General features: G+C 38.4%; 1 protein-coding gene across 4 annotated transcripts in view; it reads left to right on the forward strand.

Annotated features, from left to right (window-relative positions):
- Nucleotides 1-19,303, forward strand: part of LOC148348201 (uncharacterized) — a 67,849-nt gene extending 48,546 nt beyond the window's left edge. For 2 of the 4 annotated variants that reach the window (XM_088322818.1, XM_088322819.1), the window contains 2 exons: nucleotides 4,543-4,635; nucleotides 4,733-5,102. In XM_088322818.1, coding sequence (XP_088178944.1) covers nucleotides 4,543-4,635; nucleotides 4,733-4,852 — 213 coding nt within the window. In that variant the 3' untranslated portion in view covers nucleotides 4,853-5,102. Of the gene's footprint in view, nucleotides 1-4,542; nucleotides 4,636-4,732; nucleotides 5,103-6,769; nucleotides 6,933-7,055; nucleotides 7,149-8,180; nucleotides 8,277-10,736; nucleotides 10,868-16,331 lie in introns of those variants that run through there. The other 2 variants (XM_088322820.1, XR_015847746.1) reach the window with 2 other exon arrangements.
- The last annotated feature ends 36 nt before the right edge of the window (nucleotides 19,304-19,339 follow it).

Genomic DNA, 19,339 nt, shown 5'->3' on the forward strand with positions numbered 1-19,339 from the left:
GTTCTATACATGCTTGGGGAGTAACGGAATACATGTAACGGCATTAAGCAGGCCCTGTCCAAACCTTCTAGAAAGCAGGCCAGATTTGTTCAACTGAAAATGTGTGAGGGCCGATGGAATTTTCTCAACCATTTTTATGACACAATCTTTCATTTATTTACCCTCTGTGAAAGGTTTGTAGTGCCTGGCGATCAGTTTCGCGACCTGTAGCCCGCATTTTCATTTGCCTCGCTTTGTTTGTTTCTTGGGTTCATTCCTACTGAAAGGGGTGCCAAGGAAGCAAAATCCATACCTGTCAACCTGTACCTTTTGGCCGTACAAAGTACGTTTATTATGCATTTTAAGACGTGTACGACGGACAAGAAAATCTGTACGGAAAAACGCAAATTTTTCAATTATGGGTACCATCCGGTATACACCGACTATCACGAATCTGTCAGACAGGACAAAAGGAAGACTGAGATCACTTGCGCTCGTTTCTTGGTTTTATTGAAAGGAAGGAAATGACAAGGTGGGATTCTTCGATCCGTTGGTTGGCAGATTGACGGAACTTGACAGGCGGGTGAAGGCTTGGCGGGAATGATCGCGGACAGGCGTAATCGTAGTGTTGTTGGCCGGGCTGGAGAAGAAGGGCGTCGTAGTATTCGGAAAAGAGTTCAGGGGTCAGACGGGCAGAGCAGGTCGTAGGCAATTACAGAAACGGGTCGGCAACGGAGATCAATCAGAAGAAAACAGGGAGCAGGCAAAGAGTCAGAGGTACGGGCTTACTGAGCTGAAGGCAACAGGTAGCGTGAGTACAATCAGACAACTTGATTCCGGAAGCTGAGGAGTTAAATGGACAGGGTGCGCCAATCAGCTGTCCTGGCTGTTGGCGCCAAAACCTGAGCACAGGAGTTCCCAATCCAGGTGATTGTGACAGAAACGGCAAATCAATCCAGTCAAACGAGTTTGAGTTGTGTAGTGAAAGGAAGTCCGTCTCTTTTTAGAGAACCGGCTTTTTCGGCTCAACTCATTAAAGAGAGCCGGCTCTCCAAGGACTCACTTGTTTTGATGCATTATATTACGAATTATTATGTTGTATAAAGATGTTAAGAAAAAAAGGAAGTATAAAAGGAGAAAATGAAATTAGACAGGTTTGTGGCTATCCCTTTAATCAGTATATTACCAACAATAAATTAATGCAGAAAATGAATTAATAATTTGAATAAGAAAATGTATTATTCTACTTAATTATATTTGCATGTATTTTGTCCTTCTACAGTGAATGTCCAAGCTACTTAATTTTGGAACTTTTTTTATTATAAACCCCATTCATGTCGAGCAACTCAGTATCTCACAACAAAATGTTAATTAACAATATATATGATATAACGAAACACATGTACAGTATAACATGTTAAACTACATAAATAAACACGTTTGAAAGAAAAATTATGGTGTAAGATTATTTTGTATTTTGTAAGGGAAAATACGACAGTTTGTAAGGGCATGGAGCCGTGGAGGTTGACAGGTATGAAAATCAGTGTTACAACAAGTTTAATTTCCTTTTTTGGATCCACTAACAGCATACAGTCATTCAGACTGTCAGGTAGGTTATAAACCTACAATACCATATCCATTTCAAACAAACAATAAAGCAATTCAATCATACATATTTAAAAAGCAACATTTACTATCCTAACTCCCCATAAACATTTGAACCGAACAATACCGAAACTTATGTCGAAGTGTCCTTGGGCGAGACACTGAAACCCTAATGCCCCGCTAGCAGGTAGTTGCCTTGCATGGCTGACACTACTATTGGTTAGTTAGTGTGTAAAAAGGAAAAGTGTGAAGCACATTGTAAAGCGCTTCGGGAGGTTTTCATTGACTTGAAAAGCGCTATATAAATGCAGATCATTTACATTTTACATTTTCACCTCGGAAAAGCGGTCATGTGATCATGCCTTGTCTAAACAATTGCAAACCACAAAACTCGACTAAAATAGTGATATTAAAGTGACAAAAACCAACACGTCCTCAAAGAAATAATAACAACAGTAAAACTGGAGCAAAATGAAGGAGGACTTATTGGTGGCGTTTCGCTTCGCTTGACGCACGCTAAAGTTTTAATTTCTCTTGACTTGAGCTCCAATCCACATTAACGTGCACGCTCCCGTTTTAATTTCTGGAAGAGCGGTTGTTTCGGATTTCGGTGACAAAATACTCAATTTCCACTTGTCCTGGAAGTGGCAGCCCTCACAGTCAACGTTCTGTTTATATTTATAGTCGCCGTGTCGCAAATGGGGAGCTAAAGGGCTGGTGAAATGATGAATATTTTTTGTACACATTTATTATATACTGTCGTCAACAGTACTTTTAATTTTATGACAGACACCGCGCGCCAGTAAAAATTTGATCACTCGCTGAACTGGCCAGAGGGGACGGACTTTGGACGTCACTGACATTAAGTAATTAGATACAAAAAAAAGTAATTGTCTTCCATTTGAAAAAAAAAGATGTAATCAAATTCCGAGTATGTTTAGTTAAAAAAAAGATTACCATACACTATTCTGATTATATTTAAAAGTATATTTATGTATACATAATGGCCTATAAATAAATTATGTCTAATAGGATTCCAATCACTGACACTAGAGAGAGAGAGACAGAGAGAGATGAGGTAAAAATTCACAAAATGCACTGTAATAGTAGTAATGTCAGATTGTACAGATTGCATGTAAAAGCTCTTTTCTTTTTGTCTGGATTTTATTGAGCCTTCAATATAGCACTCACTTTGTTGAATTGGCATGAGCCTGCAGCATACCTGTCAACCTGTAAGTTTTTGCCGTACAAAGTACGTTTATTATGCATTTTAAGAGGTGTACGACGTACAAGTAAATCTGTACGGAAAAACGCAAATTTGTCAATTATGGGTACTATCCGGTATACACCGACCATCACAAAACGGCAAATCAATCAAGTCAAACGAGTTCGCCGCAGTAGCCTCGTCGTTTTTTTTTCCGTTGCAAACGAAGCGAGCGGTTTGATGCTACTGTGCGCGTGCGTCTGCAGCCTCGGATTTCATGTGGTAGTTATGTAGTTAAAGGAAGTCTGTCTCTTTTTTGAGAACCGGCTTTTTCGGCTCAACTCATTAAAGAAAGCCGTCTCTCAAACGGCTCACGTGCTTTGATGCATTATATTACGAATTATTATGTTGTATAAAGAAGTTAAGAAAAAAAGGAAGTATAAAAGGATAAAATGAAAAAAGACAGGTTTGTGGTTATCCCTTTAATCTGTATATTACCAACAATAATTTAATGCAGAAAATGAATTTATAATTTGAATAAGATTATTATTCTATGTTATTCTACTTAATTATATTTCTAGTATTTTTTCCTTCTACAGTGAATGTCCAAGCTACTTAATTTTTTAACCTTTTTGATAATAAACCTCATTCATGTTGAGCAACTCAGTATCTCACAACAAAATGTTAATTAACAATATATATACATGTATAACGAAACACATGTACAATATAGCATATTAAACTACATAAATAAGCACCTTTGAAAAAAAATATGGTGTAAGATTATTTTGTAAGGGAAAATACAACATTTTGTAAGGGCATGTAGCTGTGGAGGTTGACAGGTATGCTGCAGTTTCGTAGGCCTGCTTACATGTGTGCGTATAGGGCTTTGTAAATTTAATTTCTTGTCTTCTTTTTGTATTTTGCAGTTGACTGTTGTTTAAAATCCACTATACAATCCCTGTATTATTGTGAGCTAATTTTGAACTAAAACAGCATATCCTGTCTGTCATGTGAAAGAGAAAGTTTTGATTTTGCTTAATAAACCATAACATGTGGTTAAATTTGAGCTCTTTTTGTAGGACTTTAAACAACTAGAAGAAGTGGCTGGCTAGCTGAATTTGATGATCAAAATACAAGAGTCCTGAATGTAGCTGTTTCCCACGAGTTGTAGCTCCAGGTTATCCGTTTCATGGGTAATACATCTGACTTAGCTGACTCTGCAGGGGTAGCTTATGACAGTCGCTACGTAGCTTAGCCGTAGCAGGGAGTGGCTTCTCCCCGACGCCGCCACAGTCGTTTTATCAAACCCGGTAATAATCCAAAGAGCACCCTCTGGTGATCACCATTTCTTTGCGCTCTTCTGACTTTCCTCAGAGTCTGATTTATTTGATGAATTTCTTTTGAATGTACACCGCTAAAAGCTACTGGTTCCTATGCTTCCCGGTTTACGAGAGGCAGCGCCCGCGCGTTGTTTGACTGCCCTCCCAAATCAGTACCCACTGTTTATTAGAAACACAATGCACATTACTTTGATATCAATGACATTAAAGACAATTCAATTGAATTAGAACTCCACGAAGCAGTGAACTAGCCATAAACGAAGGGCGAGGAAGCGAGGGATCTCTGTAATCCAAAAGTATTGGAAGTAATCACGTTACATTACTGCTATATTATGGTATCCGGATTACGTTACTGTATCAGATTACATTTTTATACCTGGTTATATATACAGCTTGTTGTGCATGTTTCAGGTGCACTACAGAGAAGAAGTGGGCCGCCCGACCTCTGTCACAGAGACCCTTGAGATGGAAAGAGTCCGACGCAACCAGGAGAACATCAGCTCAGTGAGCACGTCACACGATTGTGCACATTTAGGATGTTCGTCATTTATCGTTTGTGCACACTCTGGATGTATACGGATCATTTATCGTTATTGCACAGGTGAAGTACCAGCGTGGCTTGCAGGAAGCAAGAGGGCGAAGCTGCACCGAACTCGACACACCCGAATACCGACGAGTCAGGAAGTCCCAGGATTCGGTTTCCATGGTAGCGGCAGGATAATCCTGCACGGCGTTTGGGAGTGAAACACTGGAACTAACTACTGCAGGGTTACCAACCTTTTTTTAAAAGGAGAGCTTTTTGTTGTTAATTTGCACAAAGGCCTAACATTTTGATAGCATTTAGAAAACACCTTATCATTTTATTACTATGTTTATTACTAGCTTATTGTCAGATTTTTTTACCAGGTTGTAATTTATTGAAGTATATTTGAAATAGGCTCATCTACCAATAAAACACAACGTCATCGACATCTCCTTGAAAATCACAAACACTGGTGAGCTATTTTCAGGACATGTTTGTGGGTTATTTAGCTGATTTTAGGGGGCTACCGGTGTCATGAACCGGAACAGGAGGAGGACACAGATGTGTGACGTTTCTCACACAACCTTTATTTTACCGGAAATGGGGCAGTCATGCATGTTAACCAGAACACCAGTGATTCGGCGATCATTGGGCGGAAGACATAAGGCAGGAGTCTGGCGTGGAATGACAGGAAGCCAGAGGCCGACGAGATCGATACCAATTGCACGAGCAGATATTGGACAGTTAGGGTCGATACCGGACAGGTGGGGACAGACAGGATTGATATTGGGCACGGGAGACTGGAGTTTGATAATAAGCAGGACGAGTCAGACGGAAACAATACCAGACACAGGAGATCGAAATTAAACAGGACCAACTAAACTGGAAATTGATATTAAACAGGACAAACAATAGGCTGGGAAAAACCGGACAGGAACAATACCGGACAGAAAACACGAGCAAAAACCCCCTTCTTGCGGTTGCAGAGGTTTGTTGATGGATTGACAAAGGGTGAGTGAGAGCACTGAGCTTAAACAGAAGGGAAGCCAATCTGTCAACGAGCCGTAGCTGGCGCCACACGAGCGGGGCCAATTGGGCGCCATGGCAACTGTGACAACATGGGTAACACTTTGGGATGTGAGTGAGTGAGTGAGTGAGTGAGTGAGTGAGTGAGTGAGTGAGTGAGTCATGAACTGAGTGACTGAGTGACTGAGGGAAAATAAAGATTTTACAAACAAATGTGTTTTTTTTTTTGCTCACTGACAAAATGCACCGTGTGTGTTTGTGTGGGTCTTCCCTCAATTTTACAAAAATTATTTTTTTCAAAATTGACAATTTATTTATTTATTTCCGAGTGTGTACTACACTTGCCCATTTATTTCATTTCATTTTGTATGTTTTTTTAAGAATGAATATGAATTAATCCATTATTTAGTTTCTGTGTAGTTTTTTTTTTTAATTTTTGTATTTTATTGTATTTTTTATATAGAACTAATATATCTGTGTCTAAATATTTTAATTCTATTTGGTGATACTTTTATTTATTTCATTTATTTTGTTTTGGTGTCAACTTTTAAGTTTGTACTTTATGTATTTTGATTATATATATTATGTTTTTCTTCTTCTCTGCTTTCCTAATATTTCTAAAGTATTTGCTCTTATTCTTGATTGAAATATATTTGTTTTTTGGTTCGTGTTTTTGTCAAGTGGAAAAAAAGTACTGTACCTCTTTTTTTATTTTTAATTTAAAATATTTACACTGTCAAAATTTTATAATGTGAACGTGGACAAAATGTGGGTATTTCCTTTTTAATGTTCTGCATTTCTGCACATTAAACAACATTAATAAACATTTAAATATAAATGGTCCCAATTGAGAAAAAATATTTTTCCACATGACAGCAACTATTTATACTTTTTGTAATTTATTTAAATAGTCAAATTAGTTTTAGTCCTAACATGTTTTCTTTTACTTAAAAAAATGCTTCTTTTCATTTTTTTGTGCGTGCATGAACCCAACAATACGCACTTTTCGTGTAGTTGAATTGGATAATTATTTTTTTCATCTGATATATTTGTACTAATTCTGTTGATTGTTTGTGTTCGGCCCCGCAGGCCAAGTACCACGAGGACTTCGAGCGCGCCCGTGGGCGGGGCTATACGCCAGGATTGAATGATCCCGGGATGGAGCGCTACCAGCGAGCCAATAACATGATGACGGAGGCGGGACCCAACCACATGATGGACACGGACAGACGACCCGGCGGCATCATCGTAGGTCAGGAAAAAAGTCACATTTTGTGTTTTATTGTAGTATTTCACAATAATTGATCATATTGAAGTTTATTTTGTAGTAGCCCGATTGATGTGGACTGAATATTGGTTTCCGTCATCTTTTAAGACTTGAAGGTGTGGAGAACAGATCCAGGCTCAATTTTTGACTTTGACCCTCTGGAGGATGAAATCCAGTCCAAGAGTTTGCGCAGGATGTCTGGTAGAACCCAGTCCTAAAACCCCTCTAAATCCCCACTGACCTCCCAAAACTAAAATAGAATCTCCGACTTGTGTTTTGGTCCTCTAAAGCAATGTTGCTCAACTGGAGGGTCACGGCCCATTTTTGGGCCTTTTTCTCAGTGGGTATGCCTTGGAAAAATTATAATAAAAAACATATCAATAACGCTTCTTAAGGGGATAGTGTGTGATATTTAGTGCCTCTTTATGATACATTTTTTTTTCATCCAGTAAAAAAACTAAACAAAACAATCATTTGAGTACTGGGCAAAACTACATGAACTAACTTACCACATACTAAATTTTATAAAAAAATCAAAGGTCGAGAAATTGGTATTACTTTTTCACTGTGGAATCCCTTCTTGAATTGGCAGTTTGTTATTTATTCTAGTAAAGTACAAAGGCCCAACACAAACCCCATGCAAGATTAAAATAAAAACCTTTATTCGAGCGCATCTAAGAAATGCACGTACTAGCACGCGCATCGTGAACGAGCTGCCTGAGGCTATAATTATGACTTTAAGCCTGGAATTGGCAGCTCAGAGTTAAAAATGTTCCAAATTCCTTTAAAAAAATGTTTTTAATCTTTTTTACTGGCACATTAATGGTTGATATCTACTTGATTACATAATCATGTTTTTATTAATATTATGAGTTTCTTCTATACTATATGGCAATTTTAAAGGAGTTTTAGGAGGTTGGCTTATATGCGAATATATATGCGATTTGAAATTTTTGCTGAAATATTTTTATAAAAAAGGTGACTATATTCTACTACATCTGCTTTAAATTGCAAAATCCTTTCATTTTATAAATTTGAGAGGCGGATTTTTTTATATATTTGGGTCACAGTTTTTCATGAGGAATGGCGTGCTCTCAAGTCTGACCAGTTGAGGACCACTGCGCTAAACCCAATCAACTCCTAAACTTACATTATCATGAGAGCCTAGCCAGCCATTTTGTGTCCCTTGACCTTTCATTCCTTGTTCTCGTGTTGGCGCCCCCTTGCTGTCAGATTGGGCCGAGCGCAGATCGAGCCGGCCTCAGTCACGGCAGTCACAAAGTTCGCTGACCTCCGACCTCTGGGAGAGCGGCAGTTGCAGCACGCCGGGTACATGTCCTGTGTGTGCACGCTATGCTAACTCCACAAGTTTGATGCTATAAATCAGGGCTCACTAACCCTTTTTCTGTTGCTGATTAGCATGATAGGGTAAAATTTCAACTTATTGTGTTATAACTATGTCATTATCATGTTTTTACTATGTTATTGCTATGTCATTACTAAGTTATAACTATGTTGGTACAATGTTATTACTATGTAATAACAAGTTGTATCTAATTGAGGTGAAGTTAAGCTAGGCAACGGCATGTGCTAGTTAGTCCCAAAGCCAAAAGATATGCTTATGCTATATTTTTTTTTGTCACTGATAGGTGCAAGGGATAAAAATAACTTATTGTGTAATTACCAGGCTGTGATGACTTGAGGCAGGGTAATATAGGCTTAGTCAACCACTAAAACATCTGCCTCGTGTCTGGTCACTGAGTAATTTATCTCCATCGACACATTTTTATATGAAAGCAAAACAACCATAACGGCACCAGCATATGTTAGTTTGTTAATATAGGCTTAGTCAACCACTAAAACAATCTGCCTCGTGTATGGTCACTGAGTAATTTATCTCCATCGACACATTTTTATATGAAAGCAAAACAACCATAATGGCACCAGCATATGTTAGTTTGTTAATATAGGCTTAGTCAACCACTAAAACAATCTGCCTCGTGTATGGTCACTGAGTAATTTATCTCCATCGGCACATTTTTATATGGAAACAAAACAACCATAACGGCACCAGCACATGTTAGTTCTGGGATATTGGCAACCCAAAATGTTGAAAGAGCCGTTTTGGACCCAAAAATAAATAAGTAACATTTTTGGATAATAAAATTTGAATATAAGGAAGGAAACACTTACAATTTTAAATCAAATTAATATAGAAATATACTGTATATACACAGTACATATATATATATATATATATATATATATATATATATATATATATATATATATATATACATACAGTAATCCATCGGTTATCGCGATTAATGGGGACCAAAACCACCCGCAAAAAGTGAAAATCCGCGAAGTAACGATGCCCCATCAAAAATGCTTAAAAAATAAAAAATATATTATATATATATATATATATATATATATATATATATATATATATATATATAAACAAAACCAAAACTGCACAGGTGTGTGCTAGCACAGCAAAAGTACCCTATGTGTTTGTTCGAAAAATGTGCAAAGAAAAACAACAAAAAGTGTATGCAAGTTAGTCCAGAAGAACTCATAGTGTTATTCCTCTGTTATTATGATGCTATTTCTATCTTACTATGTGTGCACGCTCTGCTGACTAAATACGTTTTATTGTATAAAACAGGGGCCGCAACCTTTATGAAACCATGAGTTACTTTTTTGTTGCAGATTAGCATGAAGGATTTAAATAACGTATGTGTTATTACTTTGTTATTAAGGTGTTATTACGATGTTTCTACTTTGTTATTACTGTGTTATTACTATGTTTTTGCTTTGTTATTACGATGTTGCGATGTTCATGTATTTTGACGATGCTGTTACTATGTTATTATGATGTTATTACGATGTTATTCATGTGTGTGCACGCCGTGCTAACTAGATAAGTTCTATGGTATGAATCTGGGGTAACGAAACCCTTTTGAATACAGGAGTTACTTTTCTCTTACTGATTAGTACAAAGGGATAAAATAACCTTTTATATTATAACAATGTTATTACAATATTTTTATGTTTCCATGCTGTGGTAATTCTTCTTGAAGCCAGGGTTTACTTTTTTTATGATGATTAAGGGTTTGAATAACTTGTTATTACCATGTTACTACTATGTTACTACTATGACATAACTATGTTACTACTATTTTATCACTGTTATTACTAAGTTATTACTTTGTTATTACTATGTGTGCCTGCCGCGCTAATTCTACAAGTTTAATGGTATGAATCAGGGGTCCCCAACCCTTTTAAAACATTAGCTACATTTTTGTTGCTCATTAGCATGAAGGGCCAAAATAACTTATCGTGTTTTGCATGAAGGGCTAAAATATCTCAATTTGTATTACTATATCACTACATGTGGATGCTGTGCTAACTTCATAAGTTTGACGGGATAAAACCTTTTTGAAGCCAGGAACTACTTTTCATTGCTGATAAGCGTAAAGGGCTGAAATAACGATTTAGTGTGTTACTACTATTTTATTGCTATGTCAATACCATATTGTACTTATTGGAGGTCGGGTTGAGATAGGCTCAGCCACTAAAACATTTGCCTTGTATAAGAGCAGTTATTTTTACCCATAAATGATAGTCAGGTTTTGATGTGCTAACAAAAACGGCACCAGTGAGTCCGAGTTAGTCTCAAGCACAGCATTAGCAGCCTATAATTAGCTTTACAAGTGATGCTAAATTGTGAATGACTAAGAAAATTAAAAGTGTAATTTTTGTGTGTGTGCTCCCATTCCACAGCCCCAGTGCTCCCAGGCGCGTACCAGCAAGGCGTGCACATGCAGTCGCAGTCACAATTTCACGGCTACATGCATCAAACCAACATGTCAGCCGTCAGATCCCTCACCTCACCGCCGCACTCTTCCACAATGGTGGGTACAAAAAGATGCCAGATTTTGCAAAGAAACGTCATGTCTTGTATAAACAGTGGACCCCCAGGATACGGTGTCCCCTCTTTACACTGTTTTAACTTTATAGTGTGGATTAAGATGGGTTTTCTGCCCCCTTTTAAGCCATTGGTCCCGCTATATGACATAGAAATTACATATTTTGCGCAACCAAAAACGTATTACTTCGTATTAATCAAAAGTGGTGACCATTTTTTTTTTTCAATACATGCCAAAAACCTCACACAATGGATGTCAGTGTACATTATTTGGACATGACCTTGAAGTGTAAAAACTAAATTTTTACTTCTACTTACTCAAAATGTTCGCTGGCATCAGACCTATCCATACATATGTAGATTTTAAGTTTTTTATTTGTTCATCCCCTAAACTTGAAGAAGGACATTGTTGCAGTCACCATCGGACAACCCAGTTACTTGTCCCGCAGGCTCTCTGTAGACTAGTCAATTCACTTGAACGTTACAGTTAAATGAAAAGCCCGAAGTATCATCAGCTGAGAATTTCTTTTCCATTCTGCCCAAGTCAGTGTTGGTAGTTAATGGACGCTGGGTTGAGTTGGCCTGCTATGTACATTATCCCAAAGAGGTTACCATCCACTTGGATTCAAACAGCTAATCAATAACAGTTGAGAGTCCAACACATTTTATTTGAATTGTTTACCTTTCCCATGGGAATAATTGGGATGTTTCTTTCCAACCAATCAATCGCTGTTTATCTTTGAAGCAGCGCAGGGTGAACACGCCCACAAGTCGTTTGGCTGTGCCAAGAGGCACACACGCAAATTAAGTTCCCGACACTTGATTTTGCAAAAACGTGGTGGAAAGCAGGACAATTGTAGCTGGGTTGATGCGCCAGTGTCCAATACCATCGTCATGGGGGCTGCAGTTAGTGGTTTTCAGGTAAAATTAATCATTAATTATCATAATTACTACACTTGGGCTTTTGCGCCACTCAAATTTTTTTATTTTTCATACAATTGACTCCACAGTGTCAGGAACTAGAACAGGATCAGGACCCAAACGCGTGACGTTTTCACACAAGCCTTTTATATTATGGGAAATGGAGAGTCATGCATGTTAGGCAGCGGTGTGGCGTGGAAAGACAGGAAGCCAGAGACCAACGAGATTGATTCCAATTGCCGAGTTGACATCGGACAGATGAGGTCGATGCCAGACAGGACAGGACAGACAGGATAGATAATGAATCAGGATATCGAAAACAAACAGGACAAACAACGGGAAAGAAAACAGGACAAAATAAACAGGAACCATACCGGACAGGAAATACCAACAGAAACAGGACCGAGTCGAAACCCACGTCTTGCGGGGCAGAACTTCATTGACGGGCTGACAAAGGAAGCGTGAGAGCGCTGAGCTTAAAATAGACAGAAAGCCAATCTGGCGCCACACGGGCGGGGCCAATTGGGCTCCAGGGCAACCGTGACACACGGCCCTAAAAAGAAAAATACCAAAATCCCGAGAAATGCATTGAAATATATCATAAGTAAAAGATAATGAATTATAATGGAGGTCTATACGTCCACATAATGTACATGGCACGCTTTGTGTATACTGTAGAATCTGAGTGGCTCCTAAATGCAGTACTATCAATCACAGCACAATGCCATTTTGAACATTCCCATGTTCTCACAACCCAAGTGTTCACTTTTCAACTCACTCTCTTGATTGAAAATACAAAAAGCATGAAAATGTACATATGTGTACCTGCATGCCACGAGAGTTAAAACAAGCATAATGGCCTTGCGTTGAGCGAGTTTGTCGCGGCCGTAGTTTGTGGAAAAAGCACCAGGGAGCCACTAGGCAGTGCCAAGGAGCCACATGGTCACCTGCAGCTCCAGATCCGCTTGAACATTGAAGCAGATGTTTATCGATTTTGTTGGTATTTATTGGGGGTGCTTCGACAACGGGGCTAGCTAAAAACACTCCCAGCGGCCTAAAGAACAACTATGTACATTTTCACAGAAATCGGTTCAGCAGTTTCGGAGCCTATAAGCCACAAACAAACAAACAAATAAACACACACACCAATTTTGGATTTATAAACGTATTAAGATTTAGTTTAGACAAGGCAGCGATTAAAGCTACTATTGGTAGGCTGATACACATTGGGTCTTTCTTAATCATTCTTTCTGTCATTCCATCTTTCTTTCCTTCTCCATCTTGCTCTTTATATCTCTTTTGTCTCTCGCTATCTCTTAATCTTTCTTTATCTTTTTCTCTCTCTCTTTCTCTACCTCTTTTTTCTCTCTCCCTTTCTTTCTCCCTTTCCATCACTCTTTCTTCCATTGTTTCTTCATCTTTTGCTCTTTATCTCTTTTTTCTCTCCTTATCATTTTCTATTTTTTATGTATCCCTCTCTCTTTCCCCTCCTCTTTCTTTCTCTCTATTTTTATTTCTCTTACTCTTTATCTGTCTTTCTTTCTCTCTTTACCTGTTTTCTTTTTTTCTCTATCCCTCATTCTTTCTTTCCCTTTCCCCTTCTTTCTCTCCCTCTCTCTATCTTTCTTTTTTTTTCTTTCATCTACTAGTCGAGCCCCTGTAAGAATGTTTTTGTACCATGTGGCCTCCAAGCTAAAATGAGTTGGACATCCCTGTTCTAAAGGTATTACAACCTTTGCAAGAGGAAGTCTCGTCTCATCTCATCTCATCAGCCGTACCGCTTATCCTCATTAGGGTCGCGGGGGGGCTGGAGCCCATCTCAGCCATCTTCGGGCAGTGGGCAGGGGACACCCTGAACTGGTTGCCAGCCAATCGCAGGGCACACGGGGACAGACAACTCATTCGCTCATTCACACCTAGGGACAATTTGGACCGGCCAATTCACCTGAAATGCATGTTTTTGGAATGTGGGAGGAAACCGGAGTGCCCGGAGGAAACCCACGCAAGCACGGGGAGAACATACAAACTCCGCACAGAAAGTCTGGAGCTGGATTTGAACCCACAACAGGTTCCCATGACATGAACTGTGCCGCACAAGCGCTAACCACTGCGCCGCCGTGCTGCCCCTGCAAGAGGAAGTTTTAAAGTAAATTCTAATTTGTTTACTTTGAAACCGAGTCCTCCCCCACTCTGTTTCCACTCCTCCTCCACCGTACCAGCTCAATTTACACCAAAAGTAAATAAAATTTTTACCTTTACAGTTATATTTATTTTTCAATATACATATATATATATATATATATATATATATATATATATATATATATATATATATATATATATATATATATATATATATATATATATATATATATATATATATATATATATATATATATATAATCTAGTCTATCTAGATCACAGGTGTCAAACAGGCAGCCCGCCACAACAGGCCCGCTAAAGGATTAAATCCGCCCCGCGAGACAACACTCAGAGAAGCGCAGGAGAAAAACAAGCTGCAGGTTGAAATATGTCACCTTGATGTTGCCAAAGCCAGGTGCCTCTCACAAAGACACTGTACTTGTATTTATTTCTCTCTATCTCTCTCTCTCTTTCTTTTCCACCCCTTTTCTCCCACTCTGTCTCTGTCTCTTTCACTCTCTGTGTCTCTCTTTTTCTCTTCCTTGTTGCTCTTTGTCTCTTTCTCTCCCTGTGTCTTTTAACCTCTTTTGCTCTAACTTCCTTTTTTCCTTTTTTCTCTTTTATCTTTCTCTCTTCATACCCTTCGCGCTTTCTTTTCTCTTTTCTCTCCTTCTGTCTTTCTATTTCTATTTGGATTTCTTTCTTCCTCTCCCTTTCTTTTCCCCTTTCTCACGACTTTTTATCTTTTGTTTCTCACGCTCTCCCCCTCTCTCTTTTTCTTTCTTTGTCCCGCCCTCTCTCCTTTTCCCTCCCTCTTTCTCTTATTTCTTTATCCCTTTTTCTTTCACTTTAATCTGCTAGTCGGGCCGCGACAGAATGTTTGTTCTATCGTGTGGCCTCCGAGTTAACATGAGTTTGACACCCCTGATCTAGATCTACCTAGTCTATTTAGTCTGGACTATTACTTTGTATCAATCTCAATTTTTGTGCGTGTGTGAGTGTTTGTATGTGGCCTATAGGCTTCAAAACCGATTTTCGTGAAAATGTACTAGGTAATACTTTAGGCCTCTGAAAGTGTCTTTAGCTAGATTTCGTGCCAAGGCACCCCCAATAAATAACGACAAAATCAACAATCACCAACAAAATCAATAAACGTATACTTTCTTTGTGGTGCTGCATGCGGTCCTACTCTTATTTAGCACTTCCTAGTGGCTCGATGGCGCTTTTTTAACAAACTACTGCCCCAACTACCTCGCTGAAGTAAAATGGCCGGCAACGCCAAGCCCAGAAACGCCAAGACCGGAAATGCCGAGCTGTTTTGCTTGTTACACAAAAGTAGTACTTACAGCATACTTTTTGGATTATTTTAATGATTTTTGCTGGAGTGCAGGGGAGTCCGAATGCATACTATAGTATTCTATCGCTGCGCCATAAGACAATTTCACTCTGTAATCCCCACACTAGATTAACCTCATATCTCGTATCTACTCAACTGTAGGAAATTTTCTCAATTGTCTTTATTTTCTCTTCTTTTGTTTCTTCTTCTTGCTCTTTATTTTTTTTATCTTTGTTTCCATTTTTAATTTTTTAATTTCTTTGTATTTTCTTTCCTTTTTCGATTTTTTTCTTTATTTCCCTTTATTTTTTCAGTTTTCTTGCTTCCCTTTTTTTGTTTTTTTCCCCTTTCTTTTTTTCTTTTTTCTTTCCTTTTTTCTATATTGTTTCTTTTCTTATTTTTTTTCAGTTTTCTATTGTTATCTCCTTTGTTTTCTTATCTTTATTTTTCATTTACATTTCTTCTTTCACTTTTTCACTTTTCTTTTCTTCTTGTTTTCATCTTTTTTCCCTTTACCTTTTTTCCCTTTTTTCAATTTATTCTTCCTTTTGTCTGATATTTTGTTCTCACTTATCACACTTCTTTAAAGAGATACACTGAGAAAGAACAAAAAATGTCTGCCATTTTGCTGCTAAAGGTACCCTCAAAAAACAAATATGACACGCCATTTAAATTCATGGTCAATTATTACACAAATCTTATTGAAATGTGCCCATGTTTTGATACATGTTAATCACTTAGTGGCAGATGTTAAAGTGCTCGACCGATCCTATTTTAATCCTGCTTCTGATAACAACAACCCGGTAATAACATAACAGTAACGTAGGAACAGTATCCTAATAAGGTGCTAAGTGCAGTCCTTCCTTCATTTTCCTCATGTTGAGGTTTTTGAGTTTTTCCTTGCCCTCGTGTATGTTTTAGATCAGCGGATGGTGTAATAACAGTCTGTAGTTTGCAATAATCTGTGGTCTTTGCAGCCCTTTGAGACTCATTGCGATAAAGGGCTATACAAATAAACATGACTTGACTTGACTTGTTGTTCTCGCCGCAGCGCGTTTACCGGGCGCTTTACGACTACGCGGCGCAAGACCACGACGAAGTTTCCTTCAAGGACGGTGATGTCATCATCAATGCTCAACCAATCGACGAAGGCTGGATGTACGGAACTGTGCAGCGCACCGGAAAGTCCGGAATGTTGCCGGCCAATTACGTCGAGTGCTGCAATTAGATTCTTTTCTATCTATTTTGACCACTATCTGCAATGCCGTGATAAAGTACTTGCCCCCTTCCCGATTTCTGTAGGGTTTTTTTTTTTGCATATTTAGCACTCACAAAGGTTTCAGGTCATCAAACCAATTTTAATATCACACAGAGACAACCCAAGAAAATACAAAATGCTCTTTTGAATGTTTATTCAATTTATTCAGGCACAAAAAAATCCAAACCTATTAGGGCTGATGTGAAAATGTAACTGAACCTAATCGCGAATTGGGCCACCTTTAGCAGCGATAACAGAAATCAAACGTTTACGATAATTGGTAAAGTGTATTCCACAACGTTGTAGATGAATTTTGGCCCACTCTTCTTTGGAAAATCTGATTCAAATCTGATATATTTGTGTCTTTTCCAGCATGGACTGCCCATTTAAGGTCACACAGCAGCATCTCAATTGGTTTGGAATCTGGGCTTTGACTTGACCACTCCTGAACCTCATTTTGTTTTTTTTAGCTATTTAGAGGTACTTGCTGATGGGTTTCAGATTGTTGTCCTGCTGCATGATCCAAGAGCGCTTGTGTTTGAGGGGATGGCCGAATGTTCTCCTTCAGGATCTAGAGATTAATTTCAGTGTCTGAAACTCATGACAAAAAGTTACCGGACACTAGAGCAGACAACTTGCCCGCCTAGCCATAAAGTTGCCTGCCCCATTTTTCACAACTTGAAACACAATAAGACGACTAATCGCAAAGGAAAAAAAAACATTGTTGCAAAGTATTAAGGATTGATCATCAGGATATATAACAGAACAACACTTTAAAATTAAGTTTATTGTACATCCACAGATAACATTCATTGCTGTTCTTCATCTGCCATCAGTATGTACCTGTATTTACTCATCTTCATTCATGCAATGTTTGCGTCGCGTCGTCTGCTACAAGCCACGTGAACTCCTCTTTCCATGATACTTTTAATGTAAGTTTACGTTTTGTAGCGTCATAAATTTTGTTAGCTTCCTTTGAATATTTCTTCTGGAGCTGAGGTTTTGGCTTGATTCCTAATCACTTATCCATTTTTCCTGTCTTCACTGTCTACTTTGTAAAATGTTACAACCTTATAACGCTCCGGAGAGTCCAGAAGCACGAAGCTATTCAATGCAGGCTTCTGATTGGCTGTCGGGTATGCAAATTGCCAAACGGACCGAAATTCCGGAATTTCCAAACCGAACGAAAATTTCGAAATCGGAATAAAGCAAACGTTTGATTTGAAAAAAAAAAAAATCTCCCTTTTTTTTTCGTTTTTGTCTTTAAAAAGTTGTCAGCCACCCGGGCAGAGACTTTTGGTAAGTTGTACGCCCGACGAAAAAAGATGTACGCCCCGGGCAGACGTTGTTTCAGACACTGTTAATTTGTAACCTTCCAGACGAGCCGTCGTCGCACTCTTGGATTAACCTAGTTATTGGACCACTCCTTCGAAGGTTTTACACTGTTCACAGTTTTCTCCACTTTTGGAGAGCGGCTCTGACAGTGGTTATTTGGAGCCCTACAGCCTTGGAATAAGCTTTTTGACTGAACGGCTGAAAAACAAAATGAAGGTACTGGAGTCTCCAAGTCAAAGTCTGTATTTAAACCCAAACGAGATTCTGTGGTCTGACAGTTCATGCTAGAAAACCCTCCAATATGGTAGATCTGAAGCAATCAAGCAAAGAAGCGCCAGCCAAAATTCGTGTACAGCATTGTGAAAGACTAAGCTGGACAGCCTAACAACAGTAGCTGAGAGACGAGCACTGAAAAAGCTGAGGTCAATCATGGACAATCCATCGCATCCACTACACAGCATTATCTCCAGACAAAAGAGCAGTTTCAGCGACAGACTGCTGTCACTGTCTTGTACTACGGACAGACTGAAGAGATCTTTTCTTCCTCATGCCATGAGGCTCTTTAACTCCACCCGGCAGAGTAAAGGCCCACATTAAACCACACCACCTACATTGGATATTACCGAATCTTACTGCAATATGTATTCTGTGTAGCACTATTTAGTTACTCTATATAACACACTACAGTGGGCATTTGCACGTCACACTGGGTATTTGTATATTGTATTCTTTTGGCTTTATTATTGTACTGTTCTCAGCTCAGGGATGCTGCTGGAAATGTGAATTTCCCTTAGGGGATGAATAAAGTATCTATCTATCTATCTATCTATCTATCTATCTATCTATCTATCTATCTATCTATCTATCTATCTATCTATCTATCTATCTATCTATCTATCTATCTATCTATCTATCTATCTATCTATCTATCTATCTATCTATCTATCTATCTAAACGTTGGATTTATTGCTACACCTAGGGTGGCCCAACTTGCTATTAGGTTAGGGAGTAATAATTTTTTCACACAGGGCTAAATAGTTTTTTTTGTGCCCTAATAAACATTTCAACATTTCAAAAGTGCATGTTGTATTTCTTTGGTTGTTTCTATGTGATATCAAAACTGGTTTTGATTATCTGAAACCTTTGTGAGTGATACATATGCAGAAAAGCACAGAACTCAAGAAGGGGGCAAATCATTTTTCGCGGCACTGTTAAGTATATATTTGCTCCATCACAACATACACTATGAAAAACGTGTGTATTTTTTTTTTGTTTGGATTCACAAATTCAATGATTTTAATGTCTTTGTTGAGTTTTATTTTCACAAAGTCCTTGATGGCTTGTTATTTCACTACTTATGTATTGCGGTGTCCTATGAACAAATTGAAACATGCGAAAAATAAAAAAAATATATTATTGTGTACTACAAATGTGTCTTGTTTCCCGGCGCAATTTAGCGAACGAAC

Source organism: Urocampus carinirostris, chromosome 18, assembly GCF_059441175.1.
Source record: "Urocampus carinirostris isolate Australia breed hairy pipefish chromosome 18, RoL_Ucar_1.0, whole genome shotgun sequence".
Classification (NCBI taxonomy): Eukaryota; Metazoa; Chordata; class Actinopteri; order Syngnathiformes; family Syngnathidae; genus Urocampus; species Urocampus carinirostris.